This window comes from Lepidothrix coronata, unplaced genomic scaffold (genome assembly GCF_001604755.1).
Source record: "Lepidothrix coronata isolate B3197 unplaced genomic scaffold, Lepidothrix_coronata-1.0 Scaffold174, whole genome shotgun sequence".
Lineage (NCBI taxonomy): Eukaryota > Metazoa > Chordata > Aves > Passeriformes > Pipridae > Lepidothrix > Lepidothrix coronata.
The window spans coordinates 210,234-235,795 of record NW_016690354.1 but is presented as its reverse complement, the minus strand read 5'-3'; the positions used below and the strand labels follow the sequence as shown (position 1 = coordinate 235,795).

At 42.1% G+C, this 25,562-nt stretch overlaps 1 protein-coding gene across 6 annotated transcripts in view; it reads right to left on the bottom strand.

Moving 5' to 3' along the window:
- PAK1 (p21 (RAC1) activated kinase 1) overlaps window positions 1-25,562 on the bottom strand; it is an 80,343-nt gene that overhangs the window by 25,855 nt on the left and 28,926 nt on the right. For 4 of the 6 annotated variants that reach the window (XM_017830137.1, XM_017830135.1, XM_017830131.1 and 1 more), the window contains exons 2-4: window positions 7,423-7,633; window positions 1,986-2,086; window positions 402-549 (exon numbers count right to left, since the gene is read on the bottom strand). In XM_017830137.1, coding sequence (XP_017685626.1) covers window positions 402-549; window positions 1,986-2,086; window positions 7,423-7,612 — 439 coding nt within the window. In that variant the 5' untranslated portion in view covers window positions 7,613-7,633. Of the gene's footprint in view, window positions 1-401; window positions 550-1,985; window positions 2,087-7,422; window positions 7,636-23,329; window positions 23,409-25,562 lie in introns of those variants that run through there. The other 2 variants (XM_017830134.1, XM_017830136.1) reach the window with 2 other exon arrangements.

Genomic DNA, 25,562 nt, shown 5'->3' with positions numbered 1-25,562 from the left:
AGACCCTCTCCCCAGGCATGTATGAAGACACATCCACACCCACCCTGCAAACTGAAACTGGTGCAAAATTTAGCTGCCTGTTAACTCCGGGGATTGTCACGACTGGGAACCCAGCACCAACAGTCTGGGATCTGCTTTCCAGATGCTGACTGCAAGCATAGAAAAAGTATATGTTTTGGGGATTTAGCCAGTTGACTGACCTCCTCTTTTGTGGCTATGCTGGGCATCAGGATTAACAGAATAGCATTTCAAAGGAAGAAGAGCACTTGAGCAGCCAGAGAATCTCATTGACATCTTCCTTGAAAAGACAGATCTGCTTCTTGTTTAAACAAAAGAAATCCCACATGCAATGACTAATGGGGAGTTGGGCAAAGCAGCCATATGGGACCATCACCATGTACCTGTGAAACTCATGTACTTCTGGCTGTTGGAGATCTTCTTGGAGTTGTAAAACTCCAACACGTCCAGCACTGCTTGGGGGTTCTTCTTCTGCTCTGACTTGGTGATGTTGGAAGTCTGCAGTAAACGTGCCCATTGTTCTGGCATTCCCTGTGGGGAGATGCACCTCGTTAGCTCACAGCTGGCCTGATGTGGTTCACAGAACACATGCCCGCTGCCACAGTTCTGCCCCAGCTTTTGGGGTTACACAGAGGTGTGAGGGAAACAGAGAGAAAAAAGGACAGAAGAGGAGAGGAAAGAAAAAGAGGTGCTGAACGGATGCCCTCCTAGCCCCTGCCTGTGTTACAAGTCACACATTCCTTACATGGACAGGTAAAGGCCACTCTGCTCATGGGGCTTTGGGTGAGTACCAGGTCCTTTGCAGACTGAAACTCAAAAGCTGGAGAGTTCAGGAAGAGCCTCAAGAAAAAAAATAAAACAAAAACCAAATCCTTTATGCACAGGTATATACCTATTTATATATACCCAAGAAAGACTATAGAAGTAGCATACACTGCACAGCCTCTAGCACAATGAACATGCAACAGTCATTTGGGTCTTCTTGTAGCACTAGAGTTCTTTGCTAATGGCAGTTTGTAAGCCAGAGCTGGGAAAGCAGAGGTGTTAACTTCACATCTGAAATCTAGAATTTCATTACAGGGGCATAATTTCAGCCAGAAAATAAATACATCTACAGTGCAACCAGACTTGTGCCTTTCCAGCACTAGCAAGAATAACAGTTTGTATGGACAAAGTGGCAAGGGACTGGGATCCTTTAGCAATAAAGTTATCCTCCCTGTTCAAAAGGATGACTGGATACAAGAGTCAGGTCATGCCTCACTGGCACGTGTAGGGTAACCTGGGCAAGTCTAGAGGCTGCCATGCAAAACAAAGCTGTACCTGTGATTCAGGGTAGGGGAGCAAAGTCCCTGAAAAAGCAGCACATTACAGACAGCTTAAAACACCTTGCTCACAAACAACTTCCGCTGCTATGATATACTATCTCATAACCAAATAAGAAGAATAATAATATGGGGAAATATGCCTCTGTCTTTATAGTATTTTGCGCGTCAATAAAAAAAACAAACAACAACTCGGCACACAAAAGCATCTGACATTTAGCACATACATGTTCTGTCATAAGTAGTTATAAACATCTGTGTATCTCCCAAAGGGAAACTCTCAGAGCCCCACCTGGGGGACACAGGCTATGCTGCAGTTTTCAGTAGAGTATTTCAGCTCTAGAAGAGGAAAGGAGGGGAAGAGAGGGGAAGGGAGGAGAGATATACCATGTTTTGCTGACCACAACAGCCAAAAAAACAGGAAAGGAAAAGTTTGCTGGCAGCCAGGGCTCTGGGGGATGTGCCAAGTTTGACAGTCTCTCAGCATGAATTAGCGGGTAACCTCCGCAGATGTGTTTCAAAGGACATCAAACTAGACAATGGTAATAGCCTTTCCAGCATTACTGTATAAAAGATTAATGGGTCCTGGCTCCTCCCAGCAACAAGCTAAACCACATAGTTCTCTTTTCCTCCAGATTCACTCACTGTGAATTCTCCCGTGACTGCATCAAACCCCACATGAATTGTATGTTCGAAGTCTGAAGGGAGGGAGATCTCCGGCCGCTCTTTCTCTTTCTTCTTATTGGCTGGAAGAGACAAAAACAACAAAAAAAAATCCATAAATCCATCAAGAATTAAAATCTCCAATAGCTTCCAATTCACCTACACAATCACACCCCCACATACCTTTTGCTAGTCATAGGATTTCGATCTGGAGCAGACAAACAGCAAGTTTAAAAACTTTGTTTCCTCACTTAAGAGCAGCCACAGTGAGCAAACAACAAAAATAAAAGTCCTGTAACACAGGACAAGCATAAAGAAGGAAACTGATATTTTGGGTATGTAAAGTGTCAACTAGTATGTCTAGACTCAATAGCATGAGAGCTATTTACCTAAAATATTCACTTGAACTTATACAGGTCAGTCTCAAAAGCTCTACAGGGGCAGTAACTGGAAGCCAGGCAGTTTTGAACACATTTTTTTATTCGTTGTTTTAAGCAACTTTTTTTTAGAAAATATTATGTGCTGTTAAACATACACCTGCTTCTCATATAAAGCCAGGGACAAAATTAACTACAAGTACTGCTTATAAATTGCTTTCTTCATCCTATTTCCTCACAACAGAGTTTATGAAGAAAACTAAATATAACATCTGTGCTTCTGCTACAAAATCTTATATGAGCAAAACCACTTGTATTTTCTGCTCACAAAATGAACCAAAGGTGGTTTTAATAACAAGCTTTGAAGACATGAGCAAGACAGCAGAATCCAGCAGGTGAGGAGCAGAAGTCAAAATATATCAAAGCAGATGCACCCTGCAAATTTTAAATTTAGGTCTTCAAACAGGATTATCATTATGCTTTGGATTAAGTTCATGCATATTCACAATGTATTAAGGATTCCACCTTCCTTTTAATATTTATTGTATTCAAAAAACTGAGATGAGTTTAAGGAAGAAGCACATTCTACTCAGTTTTGCTGCTACTTGCAGTTATAAAATCAGCAGAGCCAGGAGAAGGTGACTAAACCACTTATGTTTCCCAGCTGCTACCTTTTTTATCCAGAGCCAAACAGAATCTATTTCGTGGCTGACATTCCCCGGTGCATTTTTGGCAACATGAATACCAAACCTCAGTATTTCAGAAGCCTGTGAGGCTAATGCTCAATATAGCAATTCTTTAAGACACTGCTGTGGTTAGTTGCACTGAGTGGGTCAGAGCTTGCCCCTAAGGACTGAATCCCATTTCTTTCAGGGCCGGCTCTGGCACTGCTCTTTGTATCACTACAGAGTTACAGTTGCATAGAGTAATTCTGGAAAAAGAAAAGGATCAGATGCTCCACTTGGGACACGAAGATGGAACAGATTGTTTTTGATCCCACTTTCAAACAAAGGCGATGGGGGAAGCTGAATCACAGAAGAGCAACAGAGTTGCCAAGGGGAAAGCAGAAGAAAAAGGAGCCATGCTGGAGGAGCCATCATGGAGAAGGGAGGAGACAGAAACATCTGCTGGTTAGCAGATGGTGAGCATCTGCAGCACAGAGGCCTACATGCACTAGTGGTGGATGGAAAGCAAGAGGAAAAGAGATGCATCAGAGGTCTGCCTACAGGATCAGTCCATTCCTCCAAGCCAAAGACTAAGGTGCCATCTCAGCCTAGAAGCCCACAGCTCAGGTGAGGAAGAAAAGGGCATCTCTACCAGCAGCACTATTCAGGAGTGCTGCACGGCTGATAAACACCCACATTTGGACCATTCCAGGGTGACTGACACAGTAAATTTGAACATATTCCTAAAAAAGCTTAAGGGCATTAAGTTGTTTTACAGAAGTCTTAGGCGTTTTTTTATTTCTACATTCAGACAGATCTGACAGAACTAAAAGCCTAGACATATTAAACCATTAATAAAACAACTGCTTTTTGTAGCAGATATTTATGTCGTAGCAGGAGGTATAAGGTAAAAAGAACTAAAGAGATAGGCACTCCCAATCTTGCTAAACATTTAATCCACCTTTAAAGTGGTTGCATTATCCTTCCAATTAATTAAAAAGACTCGAAGAATCTTAATTTTAAAAAAATAAAAAAGGAATTATATATCTATTTAAGAAGACCTACCTACCACCACAAACACCTTACCACCTTCTCATTCAAAACCTCCTATGTTCAATGCTGTTACAAGATCCACCCTTAAAGTTCCCTTATGATGCTCTGGCAACTTAAGCTACACCTAGGAAGCATGATGTCTCACCATGAAGTGAGCCCATACTGAGGCACACTGAGATGAATAACTCCATTCGTAACGTGGAGTAACGTGCTCTCCATCACCACAGAAAGGGCTCCCAGTTGTTGCAAACTGTCACCTCGTGGATAAAGCCTTGCCTCTGAGCAAAGCTGCAGCTGAGCTCAGCAAAGCTCAAGCGAGCTAAACATGCTCCATTCAAGCCAGTTTCATGCCCTCAGCCAGGCACTGATGAGCCTCCTGAGCCCAAGAAGTTTCAGATGTTCGCAACTCCTGTTGAAAGCAACAAGTCACACCAGTCCTGCATCTGTTTGGACAGGACCCACCCAGTATTAAACCAATATTTTTTATATATGAGTTTTGCGGTTTAGGCTGGAACAGAGGAAATCAGGACTATAAATTACATCCTGAATTTTGCAGGCAGAGTATAAGACTTCAAGAGCAGCCTAGCAAGGGGTATAGTTCAATAGAAGCATGCAAAGATGTATGAGGGCCTGGATTTATGCCCCATGTGTCCTTTACATGATGCTTCTGCTTATATGCAGGGGTAGCACAATGGAAGAGACACTTTCCAAAGTGCCTTCAAGTAAAACTGTTCTTCTTGACCCAGCGACCTGTAAGAGATGCCTTCAAGATGTCCCTCCTTGTTGGCCTCCCCTCTGATGTGGATCCACAAGCTCTCAGCAAGTCTGTCACCTGATCCACAGCAGGACTCTACATGTTTGAGCTGCACTTTTGCATAAAGCACAACCCCTTTACCATCTTTCCCACACATCCTTCATAAATTCCCTGCTCCAGTACTACTCCCTGCTCAGAGCAAAGAGCTACCACTTCTCCAAAGGGATTGGCACCATCAATTCAGCAGCTCTCGACTACCACATAAAAGCCCATAAAAGCCAGCTTTGCTAGCAAAATTAACTGCCAAGCCTTTCAGATCTTCGCAGGCTCTTTGCAACCCCAGCAGAGGCTAAACACAACTCACTGGCTTCCCTGGATAAAGATCCAAAGGTCATGGATTTGCTTAAAACTACTTTCCTTTAACGGAACAGAAAGCAACTTCCCTTTTAGTTCAGCCAAACTAGAACATAACATCAAAAGTGTTTTTGGTACAAACCAAAGAGAGGTGTCTGAACACCGAAGAATTTCATTACATTTAAGCAGCAGGAGGCACTGGGAATATAGTTGTCATCATGAGATTAGAAGAAGTTTTCATAGGATGAAAATCAATCAATTTGGAGTGAAGGTGACAGTGTTACAGATATTTTTTTCTGACAGGAATTAGAGGACAGAAGCAACCGTTCGCGTTCAGGCAGGTGTACTGCAACAGAAGGCTCTGCTGGGCTTGGCTAAACGAAAATCTCTGATGTCTTGAAGCATCTGCCATGTTGGCCAATCTTCAGTAAACATAGGCATCATCAGATCAGTGGCAGTCTGTCTGCTGATTTCACCCAAAACATTCATTTTTGCAGCTCTCCTTTACAATCCAGTTCAAAATAGCATTTCGGGTTCTACTTCTTTCACTCTTTTATAAATTTCAGGTGATTTCTTTGTTCTCTGAAACAGTTGATCCCAGAGATTTTAACCCCCCACTCCCTTAAGTAAGCCAACACAAAAATCCTACAGCTTTTTAGGATTCTTACTCATAATAGCAAGTTCTAACCAAAATCCAGCAGACTTTTAACATTGAGTTCATGGGTTTCTGGACTGCAGGTTCAAAAACCCACATTTGTAAAGCAATCCAGAGTTGCCAAAAGTATCAGATAATAATAATAATAATAATAATAATAATAATAATAATAATAATAATAATAATAATAATAATAATAATAATAATAATAATAATAATAACGAATGCCATAATATGTTGTAGCAAATGATCCTATATCTTGCTTATTTAAATTAGTGAAACTATCATTTCACTTAGTCTTTTCACTAATAAAAATTAGGATGAAGCCTCCCTCCTGATGCTCAGGAAGCTGAAGATATCTAGGTTTGACTTTAGTTACCCAGTGCCCAGATATCATTGCAATACAGAAAAAAAGCTGATGTATTAGAAAGAAGAACTCCAAAAAATAGGTCAGATATAAAAAGAAACCAGCATATACTAGGAGATGGAGATTTTTTTCTTTTCTTACATCACTTCAAAAGATTCATGAGAGGGTTTTTAAAATATCCTGATCTTAAAAATTATAATTTCATGTACAGTTCACAGCTCCTATCTCTTTTTCCATCTGTTACAGTCCGTTTAACAGGGAAAAAAATTCCTTCAGTTCACAAGAAATGTGCAAGAATTTTCAGTAACAGATTATTCTTAAAAGCAAGTAGACAATGCCTGACCCAAACATTACAACAGGGTAAATGGCCATGAAGTAAAATACGACAGGTTTAGCAGGAGATTGTGTGTTACTCTTGCATAACTCAAATTATTTGCTGTTTAAAACAACGAAACAAGCAAAAGACCTCCCTTTGCTCCTCACCAAAGGAAATGCAAATGTCAGCTTTGTAATTGGCACAAAAATTTATCATTTTCAAGACCATTACATACAAGTCAGGCCGAGAAGTAGCAGAGCTAGTCCCAGAGTTAGTCCCAGTTTTCAGGGACACTGTTCTAATAATTTATGGGAAAACCCCTACAGGAAACAGCAGCCTCCAAGAGACCTGGAGAGGGATTTTGACAAGGGCATGGAGTGACAGGACAAGGGAGAATTGCTTCAAAGTGAAAGAGGGCATGCCTAGATTAGATATTAGAAAGAATTTCTTTACTGAGGGTGGTGAGGCACTGGCATAGGTTTCCCAGAGAAGCTGTGGCTGCCCCATCCCTGAAAGTGTTCAAGGCCACTTGGATGGGGCTTGGATCAACCTGGTCTAGCAGAAGGTGTCCCTGTCCACGGCAGGGGGGTTGAAACTAGATGATATTTAGGGTCCCTTTCAACCCATTCCATTCTAGGATTCTATGATTTTATGAAAATAAAGTGAGATGGATTAAATGTGACAGGATTAATTATGAGAAAAAAACAAATCTACAGCCAGCACCTCATATACTGCAAAACAACCAAGACAGATGTGCAGGAAACAAATACACCACATTTGCTAAAACCTAAACCATCACCAAGCATCAAGTGCTCGACTACATTCAAGCCGAGCAACATTCAGACAGAAGCTTTATTAGAAGAGATGAAGTACTGTACTTTTATCTCCTGGTAAAATAGATCGGTAAAATCGATCCTTCCTTTTCTTTTCTTCTGGGTTGGGAGGCAAAGGTTTTGAGCCATGGTTTAAAGTCCCAGGGTCTTTGCTTCCCGATCCAATCATAGTGCTGGTATTTCTCATTGGAGGAGCCGGCGGTTTGTCTTCCGTTTCAACTCCATTGTTAGACATCTTCAGTTGAGGAGGCCGTTACTGGGAATTGGAAAAAGAAAATAAATTAGAAGCCTTATTTATTTATTTACTGTAAACTAGAATCACACACTGTCAAATCACAAGCAGGTATTTGCAGCCTAACCTGTAACCTCATATAGAATCATAGACTTTGTCAGGTTGGAAAAGACCTCTAAGATCATCGAGTCCAATCATTAAACCAGCACTGCTGTGTTCCCCACTAAACCATATCCCCAAGTGCCACATCCACATGCTTTTTCAACACTTCCAGGAATGGTGATATCAACACAAACTCAGTGCCAGCACAACAAATTCTACTCAAGCTCCAAATGTTTTTTTCTGTTAACAAGACTACATTCAAGCATTTGAATTTTAGATCACTGAGAAAAGCCTGTTTCAGGATACAGCCAATCCTCAAGCAAACCATGGAGCAGAAGTGAAGGGTGGGAAGGCAGAACAGTAAATACAAGGTAACAAAGGGCAGGGATACCTGAGAGGAGTCAACAAGTTGATGAGTTCATAAGACCTCTTAGATCCATGGCAGTTCCCCTAAAAACTATGTCAGAAGGTTTGCATCAGTCTCCAGCACAGCACGATACAGAGGGACTAAAGTTTACACTCATAGTTTTGATGCAGCTGCTCAGGCTCCTTTGCCACAAAGCTGCTGAACAGGTTCAGAGGTAGAGACGGTCGGGAAGCTGTGAGCTGTACCCACGTCACTTCAGATGTAGTGCTGTGGCCCTCAGTGGTCCCAAGCCAGCCCTGGCCTTCCTGCAATAACAGCACACTTCAGGGGCAACTCAAATTGCCAGAAAGTTGACAGCATTTTGTTCTGTTGGGAGAGTCAAACAAAACTAGATCCCCAACACACACTAAAATCCGTAAGTAAATAATCCCTGCTGTGCAGATTTAAAGACGGAATCTTGGGAACAGCAATAGATTATTCTGCAACAACTAGCTTGTTCCACCCAAATGAGATCAGCATTACTCCGGACACAGTCTGGGTGCAGCAAGATCCTTCTGGAAACTGCAATTCATCTGCACTATATTCTCATATAGTAAGCTGGGAGTTAACTGCAGAACAAAGCAGGAACAGTTTCTGTATGGGTGGAAAAAGCAGTTCAACGGCTTTACCAATTTCACAAGCAGTAAGGGAAGATGTTTCGCTCAGGGAGAATTATGGGGTGGCAGAAAGTCAGAAGCAGCTTGCTCTCCACAGGTGAGAAGTCCAGTTACAAAGCCAAGGTCACTGCTGACTTCCAGGGAGCTGCTTTTCCATAGGATGGGCTTGGAGGAAACACACTGAGTCACACACCAAACAGATCCCACAACCATAACACAGTCCTATGACCACACAGCACCCAGCCAAAATCTTCTTCAGTCAAGCTACTGATGCTCAGTGTAACTGGCAAGACATGCTGCTCTCACCACTGTGGGGAGTTAAGGAAGACAAACACTACCCCACGGAAGTCACTCAGCAGCAATGTGTCAGACTTTGCTGAAAGCGGAGTTTCCATAACTGTTGCCTGCCAAGCCATGGCTGGTCTGCAGCTCCACCTTCTCCTCCACTTAGTTGATTCCTAGTTTCTTCACACTCCTCAACAGGAGGGCCAGCAGTGTTGTACAGCCCGTAAGGCTTTGAGTAAGCCTTCACGCACAGGGAACTTTTTAAAAGCTCTGGCCCCAGCCTTCTTTCCTTCCAATATAACTGTGCAATGGAATTTTAGATGACAGAGTAGCTTTTGGAGTATTGATTTTAATGGTGGGACAGTTTCAGCATTTGGGAGCAGTGGTGGGAAATCAGCTGTGCATTTGTCTGGGTGTGTTCTAGCACGAGCCCTGCGCATCCCCCACTGCTCGTGCTTCAACCTCATGCCATTCTCCAGTATAAAACAGAGCAGAACTAAGTGACAGCTGGAGTGCCAGCCATTAAGTGGTTGGTGCAAATGAATACTCTCCCTGTCTAAGCAGTGGAAAAAAGTCTAAACTAACACCCAACTGACAAATTTGGCAGCCACTGCTGCTCATGTATCTTGTGCAACATGAAGATACTGGGCCTTCCTGACGGGCTTTTGCACATCACAGTGTCAGTGCTTGTAACTGAAATGGCACAACTAAACCATTTGAAACGACATAACCAGCAGTGCCACAAAAAAGATGCATTCTTTGCATTGATCTTATTTTACTATGAGAAAGCAAATTGCTGGGAAGGTACTAGGAATATGCTGCAAGCAGGGAAGCAGAAGGAAAATGAATGTTAGCAGCTCTGTGCCTGCCAAACAGCCCTCCCCAGGAGCAGCACCACATTTGCTGCTCTAACACTCTGGTTTACCCCCACGGGGGTTTGAATAAAGGTGCATCCAAAGATTCTCCCACCAGTCAGACTTCCTGGAGCAGCAGGCACAACTGGGATGGAGACTGACTCATTTCTGGGTCCCTCTCCCACTGAACAGAGAGGTGAGTAGGTGAGAATTGATGCTTGATGCTGTCAAAGGCACAAAACTAAGCAGGGGACAGAGTAAAGTTTGCTTTGTTTACTTTACAAGGTTTGTGTCGGGGAATGGATGCAACATGAGACTGAAATAGAGCAGTATGTAGCTCCAGGCTGGAGAAAAAGAAGTGAGGAATAAAAAAAATATAAAAAAGAAACCAGATTATAGGCAGAAGCTGGCCTAGTGCTGGGCAAAGGAAAAAGAACATAAGCAAAAAAACCAAAAAGGGACACTAAGAAAAACTTCTGGATGGCAAGCATCCTCCCTCTCTGAACTGAGTGCAAAGGGACATCTGCTCTCAGTTTCTTCAATATAAGAGCGTTTTTTTCAAATCCCTCAGTCAGAAAGGATAGCACATGTGAATTATGGTGTTACCCCAGGGCTAGAAACACTGACAGTACAAACTCTTGTTTATCTTACATTATTCCCTGAATGAGCAAGTAGCTGCTGAAAAGTTACATAGTTTAACAAACAATATTGTTTCACACCTATTTGATAACTACAACTTTTGCATAGACAAAGCCTATAGAACATGGTCTCATTTTCCCCCCATTGCTCAAACTCCCAGACCTTTCTCTTCATCAAAGTCTTATGTTTGGAGTTACATGACCTATTTAATCTGTTTGGAGATGGAGGGGTGAGAAGAATCCTTTGACCCACAAAATTAAGAGACTGGTGCCACAGAAGTTTTCCTCTGTAACAACAGCACTATCCTAGAGGGCTCTCAAAAGCTTTGTGCCACTATATATTTAAAGGGAAATCCAAAAACCTGCTTACATGAGTCCTCCCACTGTGAGAGAGACATAGTCCATCCCCAAATGCAACATTATTAAACTTCTATTGACTTCAAAGTATGCGGCTGAAACCCTGTCCTGACAGAATTATACCCACATCTCAGAGCTGAGAGCCTGGAGCCCGGAGCCATGCCAAGTGGTGACAGAGGTGGCAGTCTCCTTCATTGTAGCCTAGCTGGCTGTGCAAATTCTCTTCTTCCAAAAATAATCTCCTGCCAATTCACATGTAAGTAGGTTTCAAACAGCCTCCCCCCATGCAGATGCTGCTCAAATTCAGAGCACCAGGCAACTGCTTCACCAGCGGGCATAATATCAGCACTACGTCACTGAAACGAGTCACTCTGCTCGGCACAGTCCATCCCAACAGGAAAGCAAAGCATCACTGGACTGAGTTATTTCCTTCTTCACACCAGCACAACTCTGCTTTGAGAAATCCATCTTATGTTTCCACAGTATGATTAAGTGAACAGTGGAAGCAAGGAAACAGCACATGAACTTCTCAGCCAGAGTCAGACAAGGGAATACATTTTAGTTGCAGACACAATTATTCTCAACTACTATACATATTAAAATACCAGCACTCAAACCAAACCCTGCAGACAGCACTAGCAAGGCAAAGCCATGATGTAGGACTATTGTTTCTGTAGACGTTTGGGAATACTGAAAGTTCAAGCTGTTTCAACACATAGTACTTAGGGAAGGTTTTATTACATACTGCAATCTGTGACTGCTGTAAGTCAAGTTATGGTGGCCTTCAAATGCTCCCTGTCCCCCTCCATCACTTTTGAAGCCCACTAGCTAAATCTGATTGCCCCAGACTCAAGAGTCCAACAGCAAATCTGACAAACTCTCCTTTCACACCTACAAAACACTTCTGCAGACAGGAAAGAGCAACAGACAACCATCAAAAGGGGACAAGAGACTTAGGAAGTCACTCGGCATTTCAAGGCAGAGCAAGCAGAGGTACGGAACAGAAGACAGCACCCACAAGTGCTAGCAGGGGCATCCAACAGTTCAGAGTACACACACATGCAAAGATCTGTATTAGGATGATCACAGAATCATTAAGGTTGGAAAAGACTCTAAAATCATCACGTCCAAGCGTTAACCCAGAACCACTGTGTTAACCACTAAACTATATTCTCAAGAACCACATCTACACATCTCATGAATCATGAAGTTAATGCCTAAACTACAGGTGTAAACTGTAACACAGGCACAGTCCCCTAACATAGGCACAGCCTCCTGAGATGTTCACCTAGCAGAGTGGGACCCCAACCTATGAAAAACATTCTGGCACTACTCTGTGTAACACACACACACACACACACACACACACAAATAAAATAAAAAAGAGAGAACAGAGATCCTCTGTGTATGTCATTTTTCCTTCCAGTTAACTACATCATTTCAAACCTGCTGCTCCACACTGAACTATAAGTTTCTATCAAGCTGTCTTTGCATTCCTTAGCAAGACAGACAGATGACTGATGGCTAAAGCAGAAAGCAATTAAAAAGTCAGAGAAGCTGAAACCTACGCTACAGTAGATGCCATAAAGATAACTACGTCCAATGCATACTAATTGCAGGAGTCAACATGGAAACTCATAAAAGAGCCATCTATAATTCATGCAGTCTGGCAAGGCAGTACTTGTAAGTTACTTACTACAACTTACAGATGAATAAACTACATTAAACAAGAGAGGGGAGAGGAAGATGTTCAGCAACTGCTCTTCCCTCTCTGCCTACTAACAGAAGGAAATCTCACACTTTTCCAAGATGCTATTATTCTGTTGTTGGCAGGGTGAGGAAAAGGTGTCTTTCCCACAAAAAAGGCAGAAAGTCTTAACCTTTAATTGAGTAGATCCTGATCAGAACAAGCACTTTACCTCTGCACCAGTATCCCTGCATCCTTCCACCCCATGGTTAGAGATTGCTGGTGCACATACACAGTTAAAATTTCCTTCTTCCCCTTTGCACTGCCCTGGTGAGAAAGAGCACAAACCGTCCCCTGCTCTGTTCAAATACATTGCAAGCAGCAGATTCCTCCCTGTGTGTCACACTTTCATTCAAATCCCAGCAGAGAAGTAACACCAGAGTTTACCAGCTGGATTTCGACACAGGATGAAAAGCCACTCATTTGGTTTTTACAACTTTATGTGGGACTAAGTCTCAAACACCAGTCTCACACTGAAGGAAAGGCACCCCACATGTTCCACCTGAAAAAGAGGCAAGAGTTGTCCTCTTCCTCCACCCGACAGCAGATGGGACCTGGAACACATGCTGTCACGAAAAAGGCAGCAGCAATATACACACCCCGAGGGAGGACAGACCAATCACCAAATTTAGAGGTGATTAAAAAAACCCTCAGAAACTGTAGCATGTAGCTGTTCCCCCAGCCAGGGACTGCACATCCGAGCACTGTGCCATTGTGCCAATTAAACAAAAAAACCCCAAGGACTAGCAAAGCATCACCCCAGACCCAGCATTTACATGTGAATTAAAACAAGACAAAAAACCAAAACAACAGGTTTTCATAAAGTTCTAATAAATAATTACAAAACAGCAGTGTTTGCTGATGTCTGTTTAAAACTCTCCTGTTAGACCACTGCAGGTGCTACCAACACCTAAAGATGCAGAAGAAATCGCCAAATTAAATGAAATAATCACTAAACATCAGTATACATTTAGAAAATAATGTATCCACTGCTATAGCCCTATGGATGGGTGTGGGGAGGGGGAAGGGAGACATACTCTCATGGCAGATGGCCAACTACTAGTTGCAGTCTTACTCCACTGCCAGCATTATTTCCATAGTGCTAGAAATAAAGGATGACTGACCAGTTACAACTCAACAGGAAGGCTGGAGGATTCCATGGGTTGGAATTTTAAAATCCAAAAGACTGGAGGATCCTTTTAAAAAAACAGCCTTTCATTTAACCCCAACAGTTTGGGCTAAATGTAAGAACTGCCAGGTGGGGTTCCTTATTTTGCAGGAGGACATGGACATCACTGCAGCAGGCAGGAGAGCTGCAAAATCTCTCCCTGGGCAGATACACATGCTAACCCATCCTACTGCACAGATACGCTTCTAAAGAAGAACAGACTAATTATAACCACTCGATTCCTAGCAACAGAGTTCTCCTTTCATTCAAGCTAAGGAAGCTTCTTTCTGTTTTGTTTTAAATAATCAAGGCCCAGTGTTCATCCGTTTCTACGGTGTGGGCCCATGCATGTCCACTGCGACAGTAACCCACAGTGCAGAGGGTTTCAGTAGCTCAGAGGCAGGTCAAGCCCTTTCCATCACATTAGGCTTGGATCCAAAACCACAGAGAGGCAATGCCAGCTTAAACTGCCATGTTAAAATGTAGCTGTAGCTTCGGTTGTTTCACAAATAATGGGTAGTGTCAGACAATAACCATTTCACAATCAGTGCCAGCTGTGCCCAAGTACCTGGAATACACAATGAACTCACCTTACTTGTGCTCCACTACTCAAGCTTAGAAAGCTGCAGAGATCAGCCCCAGCCAATCCCATCCCTGGGTAGCAGCCTCCTCATTTTGACCGAGCATTTACCCATTTCTAGCAGTGCTTTTAAACAGCCCAAGAGAAATAAATTGCATCCATATTTAAGGGAAAAAAAAAATCCAAGCTGAGAGAGAAAGAACCAAGAGTATCATTTTTAAAAGCTCTCAGCCCACAAATCATTCTCCTTATTTCCTCATCTCCAGAAGTGCTGTCTCCCTTCCCCCAGCTACATGACTGAACAAGCAAGCGTGCTGTTGCAAATGTCAGGACAGGCTCCCTTTTCCGGCACAGTACGGAGCAGCCTTGGCTCCAGTTCCGCTTTAGCTCACAAGAAGGCAGGGCTTCAACCACACCAGTCGAAGTAGTTGCTAGAGTCAGAACTTGCTAAGCAGGGAGGGAAAAATAAAGGCCTCTTATGTTAAAGCATACCCAAAGCCCATATAAAGAGGTTTCCTGGAGGAAATCTGTGTTCCAGAGGAAATGACCAGATGCAGCATAAAGAAAATATATTAATCCACACAGTTAAACACACCCCCACTACTTTGCACCTAAGTTACTTGGCTCTGAGTCCTGACTACACATTAGCAGCAACAGCAACTGAAAGCAGCCAAATCATTAATCATTCTTCCATTCAAAAGTTTCCAATCCAGAGAATGTAGAGCAGAGGGCACAGAATTAAGCCCTGCTATCACCTAATGTGGAATAATTCACAGTACAATGTATTCACCTTTTAAATACATGTACATATTTACAAAAACTGCAGCTTGTTAAATGCAGAGATTTGCCATTTAGCAATGGGGGTGGGGGTAAGAAATATGTCAGAAAACTAGAACATTGTCAGATCGAGTCAACAACATCCCATAGGCACAGAGGACGCTGCAACGCAGTGGTTAGCAAAAAGCCACAGTACGTAAATAGCTGAAAGTTTGTATTAACCTCTAAAAAGTGATTTTTTTTCTGAGGTGAAGAAACACCAAGACAGAGCTGCAAAGAGGAAACCAATGTTCTTAACTCATTCAACTCTTTTGTGGCTGGGAAAGTAAAGAGCAAGAAGACAACCCAATTATCATTAGTGGATGAAGCCATCCAAGAGCCTCAATTAGACTGAAGGGAAAATGCCACAACAGTTCAGCACTAATTGGAAATGCAAACATTTATCATCAGAGTAGCGCTCGCTCCTGTGTATAGCTTCATTGTGTTCACTGCAGCTAATGACAGTAGGAAACCCAGTGTTCCATAGTATTTATGTAATGACTGGCAAAGCTGTCACATTCCCTTAATTGCTAGCCAGGATTTTCATACTAGCAGTAGTTTTCAATTAAAGGAAATCGTAAAGATTGGTTCAGTTTCACATTGCTTCATTAAAGTTTTGGTTCTTCTTCTATGTTGGGGAAAGAGGAAGAATGAAGAGCACTCCCTCTGCACTAGTAGACAAACTGAATTAAGAGAGAAGGAAAGCACTGTCAAACACTCAGAACTGCAAAAGCTAATTTACCATCAATAAAGACAAGCAATTTGAAAACTGCACATAAATCTGCTTCAGGTTTGCAATGATTACTCTTTCAAGTGTGATACATGTAGTGTTCTTAAGAGTAGTTCAGTTACAAGGCAAAATGAAAGAGCCTAGGGTTCCCCCCTAATTGAACTTTCACAGTAAAGCTTCCTTTGCTGGTAGAACATCAGCTCTGTGTTTATAATTATATGCTACCTAGCAAAATGCCCTATTCTACCTACTTTATAATTCTAGAACATACAGAAGTACCCATAGTGAGTACACTGTAGAAAGGCCTCACGTCCCTAGACTTTCTTACTTGTACCAAATGGACTGCAGAGCATTCACTGGTCCATTAAGAATCACGATCACTTAATTTAATGAGTAGCAGTTTGTTTGTAGGAAGTACCATCAAGCCTTTTATCACATCATTTACTCAGATTCCAGTCATACTTACTGTATGTCAGTAGAGAAAAGAGAGCTCCATAGGACTGGCACAAAGGAACTGCTGTTTCTGCAATATATTACAACCAAGTCTGCATTAGCGCTCAGTTAAATAAAGCCCATGAGCCAAGTGAACTATTTTTACACCACTGAACAAAAGGAAATATTACACCATCACTTATTACAGTGGCAGGCCCATTTTAAGGCACCATGTAATTAGGAATGGGAGTTAATTAAAAGACCAGATATAGTAGGCAAGGGTTTCCTCAACATCTTTGTGCAAGTCTTTCTGGCACATGGATCTTCTTACCCTGTGTTCTTGCTACAACGACCCAAGCAACTGTAAGCAGGACACGCGGATCTTCACTGAGACCCAGTTAAAACTCATTCTTTCTCAGGAAGCAGCCACATCGACTGCAGCCACAAAACCCAACCCAGCAGACTGATCAAGCTCCCATACACAGCCCTGTCAGCATCTGCAGCAAGTGACTTGCTTCTTTCAATCCAATTCCCAGTGGACAAGCATCTACATCACACAATTAGAAACGATATGAACTGCAAATTCAGCAGAATTCAGATTTCACTGATGGATGGATTGCCAGTCTTCATGTTTTATTCATCTCAAGACTGCTTTGTCAAGTGGGTTGTATATCCTCTGTGTACTTAAAATGCTAAAAATCATTTTATGGTCACTACTGAGAAGCCAAGAACCTCTATAGACAAGGTTGTACGTTTGCTAAGTGCTAGCCAAAACTCACCAGATTTCCAAAATGAAGATGATAACCAAAGACGGATGTTCTAGGAAGCCATAGGAGTCAAGGCATTTTGTTCAGTATAGTACTCCCTCCCATTGCTGAAGTCAGCTTGCTCAAGTTTCATGGCTACTTCCCACTAAGATCATCAGTGTATGAATTAGCCTCTCTAGGAGAGCATGCAGCAAATCCAGATGCAGTTTTCTGATCATCCTTCTCTAATTCCAATAATTAAGATTCAGCGATGTTCACTAATCAGCAAACTCTCGTAGAGGTTTCTGCTACCTACCCATAACCCCAAAGTTTCCTCAGTGTTCAGGCACTCAAACCAATTCTCATTTCAGCACCCACCTCTGGTTACCTGACCACATTACCTCTCTCACCTATTGTAAATCCAAGGTAAGAGAGTGTAAAATGAGATACTTTACATTCTGTAGCTAGCACACTATAATTTCACCTCTCACCTTTACAGTAACAGATCTGTTTGCTAAAAAACTCAAAGATACCAACAGGACAGTCAGTTTTCTGAAATCTCAGGGGTGGTCCCTAAGCATACCCAGGAGGAATGCTTGGGGGCTGCACTTCTCAAAACAATTCTGCGCCCTCCACTTTGTGGTATTTACACCTGCCTCATGGAAGTGCTGCATTCCTTTTTACTGACACTAACATTTGTACACACACTGTGGCACAATGCCCTATCTCCCCCTTTCCTGTTCTTACACTCCTCGCAGAGGGATGCAGTGCAGTGACATACACTTGTTGTGGGAAAGGAACAAAGCATGACCTAGTGGCTCAAGTGAACTGTCTTCTTTGCAAGTATGGCTTCTTTCACTTTTCTTTCCAATTGTTTCCTTTGACCTGAGTTTCCATAGAATCATAGAAAAGGCTTGGGTTGGAATAGACCTTAAAAATCCTCTAATTCCAACTCCCCTGCCATGGGCAGCAATTCCACCCACTAGATCAGGTTGCTCAGGGCCCTATCCAACCTTTTCCTACATTCCTGGTTATTCTTGTACTGCTGATATTTACAGGTGTTGATTCACAGCCTCCCAAGATATGCATGTTTGGCTGCTTTTATTTTTAAGAAAAGTCTCTTCAGGCTGGAAATAACTCTTCTGTGAACACTTTTCAATATTTATCTAGTTTTATCTGAGGAGCTTAAATATTCTACTTTGACAAAAGCCTCAAAGTTTTATCACTCTGTTGTTCTATTAAAATATTATAAAACAGACATCTAAACTTGTGGCCTGCTACTTTGTAAGCTCCCTTTTAGCTTTAAAAATAGAAGCTGGATTTGAGCCTAATATATATTCTTTAAACTTTCAACATGGTTTGAATTTACATACCCACAGGTGAAACTTCCCCTGAGGGTTTCAATTCTTAAAGACAATTAAAAAACTGCAAAAAAAAAAAAATGCTTTATTTCTGACAAAGCTGAACTAAGATATCTTAAATAGAAGTGCTCAAATCCCAAATCATGACTTTTTGAAATGGGCTCTCAAAAAACAGCCCTGAGCAATTAAGCCCACAATTCTGTCATTTTAGTATCTTATGTTATCAGCAGACAGCTTCCATCTCAGATCTGAGATGATGTATTGTCTCCAACCTCTGCTCCACTGGCTCCTAACCTTTTCTTCCCCATGGAGCACCTGTAGTCTAGGTATTTCCCTGGAGATTCATTAACTGCTCCTTCCTCGAAGGCTGAGATTATTGGCATTTTTCTCAGTCTACATTTCTAAGCACTTAAAAGACCTGTCAGGACAGAGAAATAAATAAATACAGAAAAATAACAATTCATCTTTCTCTCTGTCAAAACATCGTAGGTAAAGAGAAGACCTAAGTTTTGGCTAACGTCTTTAAAGACCATTTTCCATCCTGCATGTCTGTAAATCACTTACAGAGCATTTCACATCCTCTTTTAATGAAAGTATCCCAAGGGAGAGGGTGGATTAGAATATTGGTATCTCTAATTTAGAAGGTAAATATCAACAACAACAAACCAGAGCTGTATGTATGCTCAAAACAATCTAATTAGAATTCTATTTTAATTAAAAATCAGTCAAATAATTCTATTATGCTAAGGATTGCTTTAGGTGTGGTTCCAATCCAGCACATCTTTTTTTAATATTTTAGTTCCACACAGAGAAAGAGATTGAAAAAACAGTGTAAACTACCAGAATGGTCCTTTCTGTACAGCAAGTTCCTCTCCCAGTTAGAGAGCTTGGGAAGATACAGAAATAAATGTTCCAGTGTCAGTCATCCACTTAAAGTAAGCCACTTAGTAAACGAAACAAATAAAAAAGAAAGTGATTCTCCCTCTCTGCTCCACTTTGGCAAGACCCAACCTAGAGTGCTGCATCCAGTTCTGGGGTCCTCAGCATAAGAAGGACTTGGACCTGCTGGAGTGAATCCAGAGGAGATCACAAAGATGCTGAGAGGGCTGGAGCACCTCTGCTATGGACAAGCTGATACAGTTGTGTTTGTTCAGCCTGGAGAAGAAAAGACTCCGGGGTGGCCTTAGAGCTACTTCCAGTACCTAAAGGGCCTACGAGAGCTGGAGAGGGACTTTTGACAAGGCCATAGAGTGACAGGATAAGGGGGAATGACCTTAAGCTGAAGGAGAGCAAGTTTAGATTAGATATTAGGAAGAAATCCTTTCCTATGAGGGTGCTGAGGCACTGAAACAGGCTGCCCAAGAAGCTGTGGATATCCCATCCTTGAAAGTGTTCAAGGCCAGGGTAGATGGGGCTTTGAGCAACCTGATATAGTGGAAGGCAGTCTCCACAACAGGTGGTTGAAACTAGATGATCTTTAGGGTCCCTTCCAACACAAACCATTCTAGGATTCTATGAAATCCAGTATTCCCACTCTTGACCCAACTACCTGCAAACATCACATCAGAAAGCATTTCTTATTTCCTCCTATTTTCCCCTTTTGGCTCCTTTGTTAAAAAGTAATATGCAGCTCTTCTACAACTGCACAATTTACATAGTTTTCTTTTTGAAAACAGAGAAAAGAAATATTTCAAACATAGTCTCATTTCTGGTTTTGCTCTTACACGGTCTATGGGACCCTGCTGCATAACAAGAATTTTATTCATAGGAAACAGAAGCAGCCCAGCTGCCAGAGCCAGTTACCTGCCTGTATGACTGAACTGGGGAATCTGGAAGAAGGAGCAGGGGAGAGGTCTGTAGTACAGAAGAGTGTGGATGTATAAACATGCATATACAAACATACATGTGTGTGCACACGTGTATGTGTGCACGTGTGTAGATAATTTGCACCACCCAAGTTACTCACTTATTTTGTTTACTCCCAAATAGTCTGATCATTTATAAACAATAAATATGATCATTTATAAACATAATTATCCTCAAGTGATATAAAGTCCTAAGAAGAAAAAAAAGTTGTAGAAAGTTATAAAGTACAACAGACAGCTCTGAACTCGTTTAATTTAGTATTGCACATTGCCCAATTACTTCTGTAAGTATCCACACACCAAATCTTGTTTCTATTAACTGCAATCTATATTAAATTATGAAATAAATAAACCAATTCCCTAGAGGCATATAAACAAGGTTGCTGCCCAAATTCATGTAGACCTCATGCACACAGGTTATTCAACCACTACCATTCACTATACTGAAATACACTTGGGAATTAAACAAGAAAAGAAAAGAAAGACACTTCTTGAGCCCATTTCCTCTTCTAAGACACTTGTGAGAGGGAAGGCTGGATAGCTCAGAAAAGGCTAACCTCACAATTTCCCCTCAGGCTTGTGCTGAAGAAAGAAGAGATTCAAGGTCTTGCAATTCCAGAAATAGAAATCCTCCTCTGCAGACATTTTATTCTACCAGGTCAACACACAGAACACAGTGGTGGGTCCCCAGACATCATCTTCACCACTCCTTATCCTGCTGAGCCTTCCAGTCTGCCAAACTGAAACTAACAATGCCTCTGGCTTATTGGGAGGTGGAGAAGATGTCAACAGACAAAAGTAATAAAGTTCCTGAACCGCTTAGACTATCTTCACATTATTTATTTGTAGCATTTGAGTGCAGAAGTCGAAGGAACTGGTGGGTAGAAACAGGTTTTGCTCATCCTAATATTTCATACTAAGACTAAACTTCAGCTGTGAAGCTCTCTTGCCACTACTACTGCCTGCATCCTTCAAATATCGTTGGGAGACAAGGCAGGATGGCTGAATGTGGTGAACATGCACATGATTATGAAGAACTGAGAAGATTTTCCTTATTACAGGCTTTCCATAGCCTTAAGAAACTTTGCCTGAGGCGACAAAAGCTCACTTCTTGCTGCTTGGACAGAGGGGTAGACCCAGAATGTGTAGAAGTGGTGGGTGAGTGACCTTTACACTCCAGAACAAAATCACTACCAAAGCAGCAAGGTCTTAGTTGAACCAGCCAAATTTTTACAGGACAGAGTCAGGAAGCCACAACAACTTCGCTTTGCATGCCCACAGGATTAAGCACGGCCATCCAACACCAAGCCATGCCACAGTCCTGCAAGATCAGGATCACTGCTGGGCTACAGCTTGGTAGTCACTAGGGCTGTCCAAACTCCATCCCACTTACACACACAAACCCAGCGCAGAATATTGCAGCATGAGGCCACAGGACCACATGGCAAGAGCACCTCTGAAGACAGACTCAGGCAGCCATATGAGTAGGAAGCTGACCGAAGAGGTAATATTTGGTTTGAACCTTCTCTGTATCATTAGTGCTTGTGCTAATTACAACAGCCAACAGCAGCAGTCACTCTGATGGGGGGCCGAACAATAGTGACAGAGCTGTCAACTGCATTCAAAGAACCAAATCCTTAAGGAGTTCATCGTTTTGGGGCGAGAACAGAATCCATACAGCAAGATGCACAGGATTGCAGCTTTTTTTAGGGCAGAAAGCTTGAGAGAGTAAATACAGCTGACGCAGACATTAAAAAATTAAGTGCGTTTTCCTGTTTCTCAGGGGGATTTAAACAGCAGGTGAGTGGGGCTGGTCTGTGGGACATGACCCTTTTTTATTTCAGCTATTTAGATGCAAATTGTTTCCCCTCCCTCCGCCTCTCAACACCATCTGTTAGCCCAGAGGTTTAGACTGTGCCTAGGATGTAGGTTTTGGGGGAGGGGGATATAGATAAAGCACTGAGAGAATTTCAGTTGATGCCCCTATTGCCTCTGGGGTACAGTTTTGGAGAGAAAAAAAAAACAAAACACTTTGTCATACTATTAATTAAAAATAGGATTTTTCTCTCATTCTATTGCACTTTTCTTACCAACCCCATGGATTTCCTACCCTAGAAAGCATTCCTTGTCCAGCTTTTGGTCAACAAGCCACATTATATAGGGACATTTATAGCAGGTTGCTATGGTGTTAGCAAAGGGCATGAGCTGGATACTGCAGGAAGTATCAGAGATTCAAGGAATTAAAGTCCTAAATAATAATAATGAAGTCCTTCACTACAAGGCAGAGTATTTAATGTTCCTTTAGTGCTAGTGAAGCTACCTCATCTCTGTCTGACTTTCCCAAGTGAACAGCAATGTACTTTCAAGAACTGTGGAAAGATTTGATTCAATAAACACTTCACCCAGGGCCCTGGATTCTTCATAAAGGCAAGATTACGGGTGACAGCACAGAGGGCACTTTCAGGAAGCCTGAAGATGATACAGTATTGGGAGCAGTGGCTGACAGACCAGATGGGTCTACTGCCACTCAGAGGGATACGGACACCGTGAAGAAATGGGCCAACACAACCTAGTGAATTTCAACAAAGGAAAATGCAAAGCCCTGATGCTTGGGAGCATGGACTGGGAACCAACTGGAAGAAACTAAGCAAAAAAGCAGAGAAAGACATGAGATTTCTGGTGGACACCAAGTTAACTATGAGCCTCCAAAGCACCTTTGCAGCAAACAAGGTCAACTAGCACAGTATCTGGGCTGCATTAGGAAAAACAAATGCCAGCAGGTCAAGGGAGGGGATCCTTCCCCTCTGCTCAGGGGTGATGAGACACATCTGGAGTGCTGGGACAAGTGCTTGCCTCCCCTGTACAACAGAAACACGGTCATACTGGTGAGAGTCCAGCAAAGGTCCACAAGGATGATTAAGGGACTGGAGTATCCAGCATATGAGGAGAGGCTGAAAGAGCTCTTCAGCCTGCAGAAGAAAAAGTTCAGAGGGATCTTATCAATGAGCATAAATACCTGATGGAGGTGTAAAGAAGATGGAACAAGGCTCCTCTTGGCGGTATCCAGCAACAGGACAAGAGTCAATGGGCACAAACTGAAATACAGGAAAATCCATTTAAATGTAAGATCAACAAACCCCACAACAAAGACACACTGTTTTTCAGTGCAGGTGGGGCAGAGATGGACACAAAACCACAGAACAAGTTGCCCAGAAAAATAATGGAGTTTCCATCCTTGGGGATGCTCAAAACCCCACTAGACATGACCCTGAGCAAACTGTTCCAGCTGCCACCACTTTAAGTGGGGGGTTGGACTAGACTACCCACAGAGGTTCCTACCAACCTCACTAATTCTGCAATTACAAGCACAAAGTGAAAGGGAGGCTTTAAAGGAAAGAGATACATAAAATCATTCAAAATACTTGTCTGAAGCAAGTGTTTTTACTCCTCAGCATCCAAGGCCCCAGTTTAGTGATTAAGACAAACTAAAAGAGGTGGCAACAACCTTGAGCAGAAAATCTGCAGAAGAGTTGGGATCAGTACTACAACACCCTCTTTATTAATTTTAATGTGTGGAATACAGTCCTGGTACTTGGGAGATGCAAGCTCTTGTCCCAGATCTCACACAGACCTCATTTGTGATCCTGGAGGGGGAAAGTGCAAGTACTTCTTGTTTGCTCTGCCCTCCTTCAATCAGTCAATAACCTCTTTAAAGGAAAGGCAATTCAGGTAGTTATAGAGCACAGAGCATGAAGAAAACCCCTTCCAGGTGCTTCTGCTTCCTCAGTTAGCACAAGAAACACATTTTCAGTTAAAAAAAAAAATAAAGAAAAAAAGAGAACTGTGTATGCAATCCTGATGGCAAACCCAATGGCAGAAGGTAAAGGGGGCATGGAGGAATGCAAAAACCCTTCCTTCCCCTTAGAGTCCAGATGATGGGACAGAGAGTTCTCCTGAGCTTGAAATATGAAAGGCAGAGACCATCTAAGGGGAAGTGTATGTGGTGGTGCATCCCCCTCCTCCCCCCCCGGTTGCACTATGATCCAAGAAATGCTCAGAAGGAAGAAAATGCCATGTAGGCTTCAGTGCTTCAGTTGCAGCTGAGCAAGGTCTTAGGCTACCCTGGCACAACATTCAAGGCTGACACCAAGATGGGCTGTCAAACTTTAATGGTGATGCTCCACTGAGGTGAAGGAAAGGGGCTCTTATTTCAGCTGAGAAAGCTTCCTGACAGACAAGGTTTGCACAGCAACATTTTCTGAAGGGCTTTGGCCCATTTTTCTTTTTTTAGGGTTGGAATATTGTTTGGTTTCTTAAGTATTCCCAAAACAAATACAACATCTTCCCTCCTTCTTGCATAGACAGAAGAGGCCAGAACAGTGCATGATCTCAACTACTTGGTGACAGTCAGGAACTTCAGGCACCTAATTTCAAACTATTAACTTGTAAAATACATTAAATTCAATTTTACTGGAAAGCAATATACTGACAAAAGTTGCAGGCATTTCATAGAAACATTTTCCTACCAAAAAAAACCCCAGTTATCTGATCAAACAGTGTTTTAATAAATTTGTGCTGATATTTTGAAAGAACTTAAAGTTTTCATTTTTAAATAAAAGAGGTAATATTTTCTCCATTTATGAAAAGCAGAGTTTTCAGAACATCAGTGTTTCTTCTACAGATTGAGAGTCTTCTTCATCCACTGCTCTAAATCACCAGCTAATTTCTGTTTCCAGACCTCTGGCATTTCACCAGCATCTGAAGAATCTAAAGAACAGCTACAGGATATGTTTTTAGTTAACCAACTTCTTGTTCACAAACTTAAACACATGTATAAATTTTAAGGGCTGCAATCCTGCAGTTTGATCTCTAATACAAGATATAGACACCAAGTCTCAGTCTACTTGACTTTAAAAAGACATAAAGGTCACCTTCGATAGCTAAGGGGTACTTGGTCTTAATTCCAGCAAGCCACCCACTGAAAACAGTGGGAGTTTGGCCCAAATTAGGATTTCAGGATTTATCCCATAATGCCCTATAACACTTCCCACACAGTAATACCTGACAGCTTCTGAAAATTCACAAAATGTGAGGGACATGCCAACACCATCACAGATGAGGTTTCCAAGGGTGTATTTTATAACAATTGAATCTAAGCAATACCTGTCTGCATATGCACATATTCTTGCAATTCCAAGGGGGTTTAGCATGCTGATTTCAAAAGCACAGCAGCTAAAAACACCTCTCCT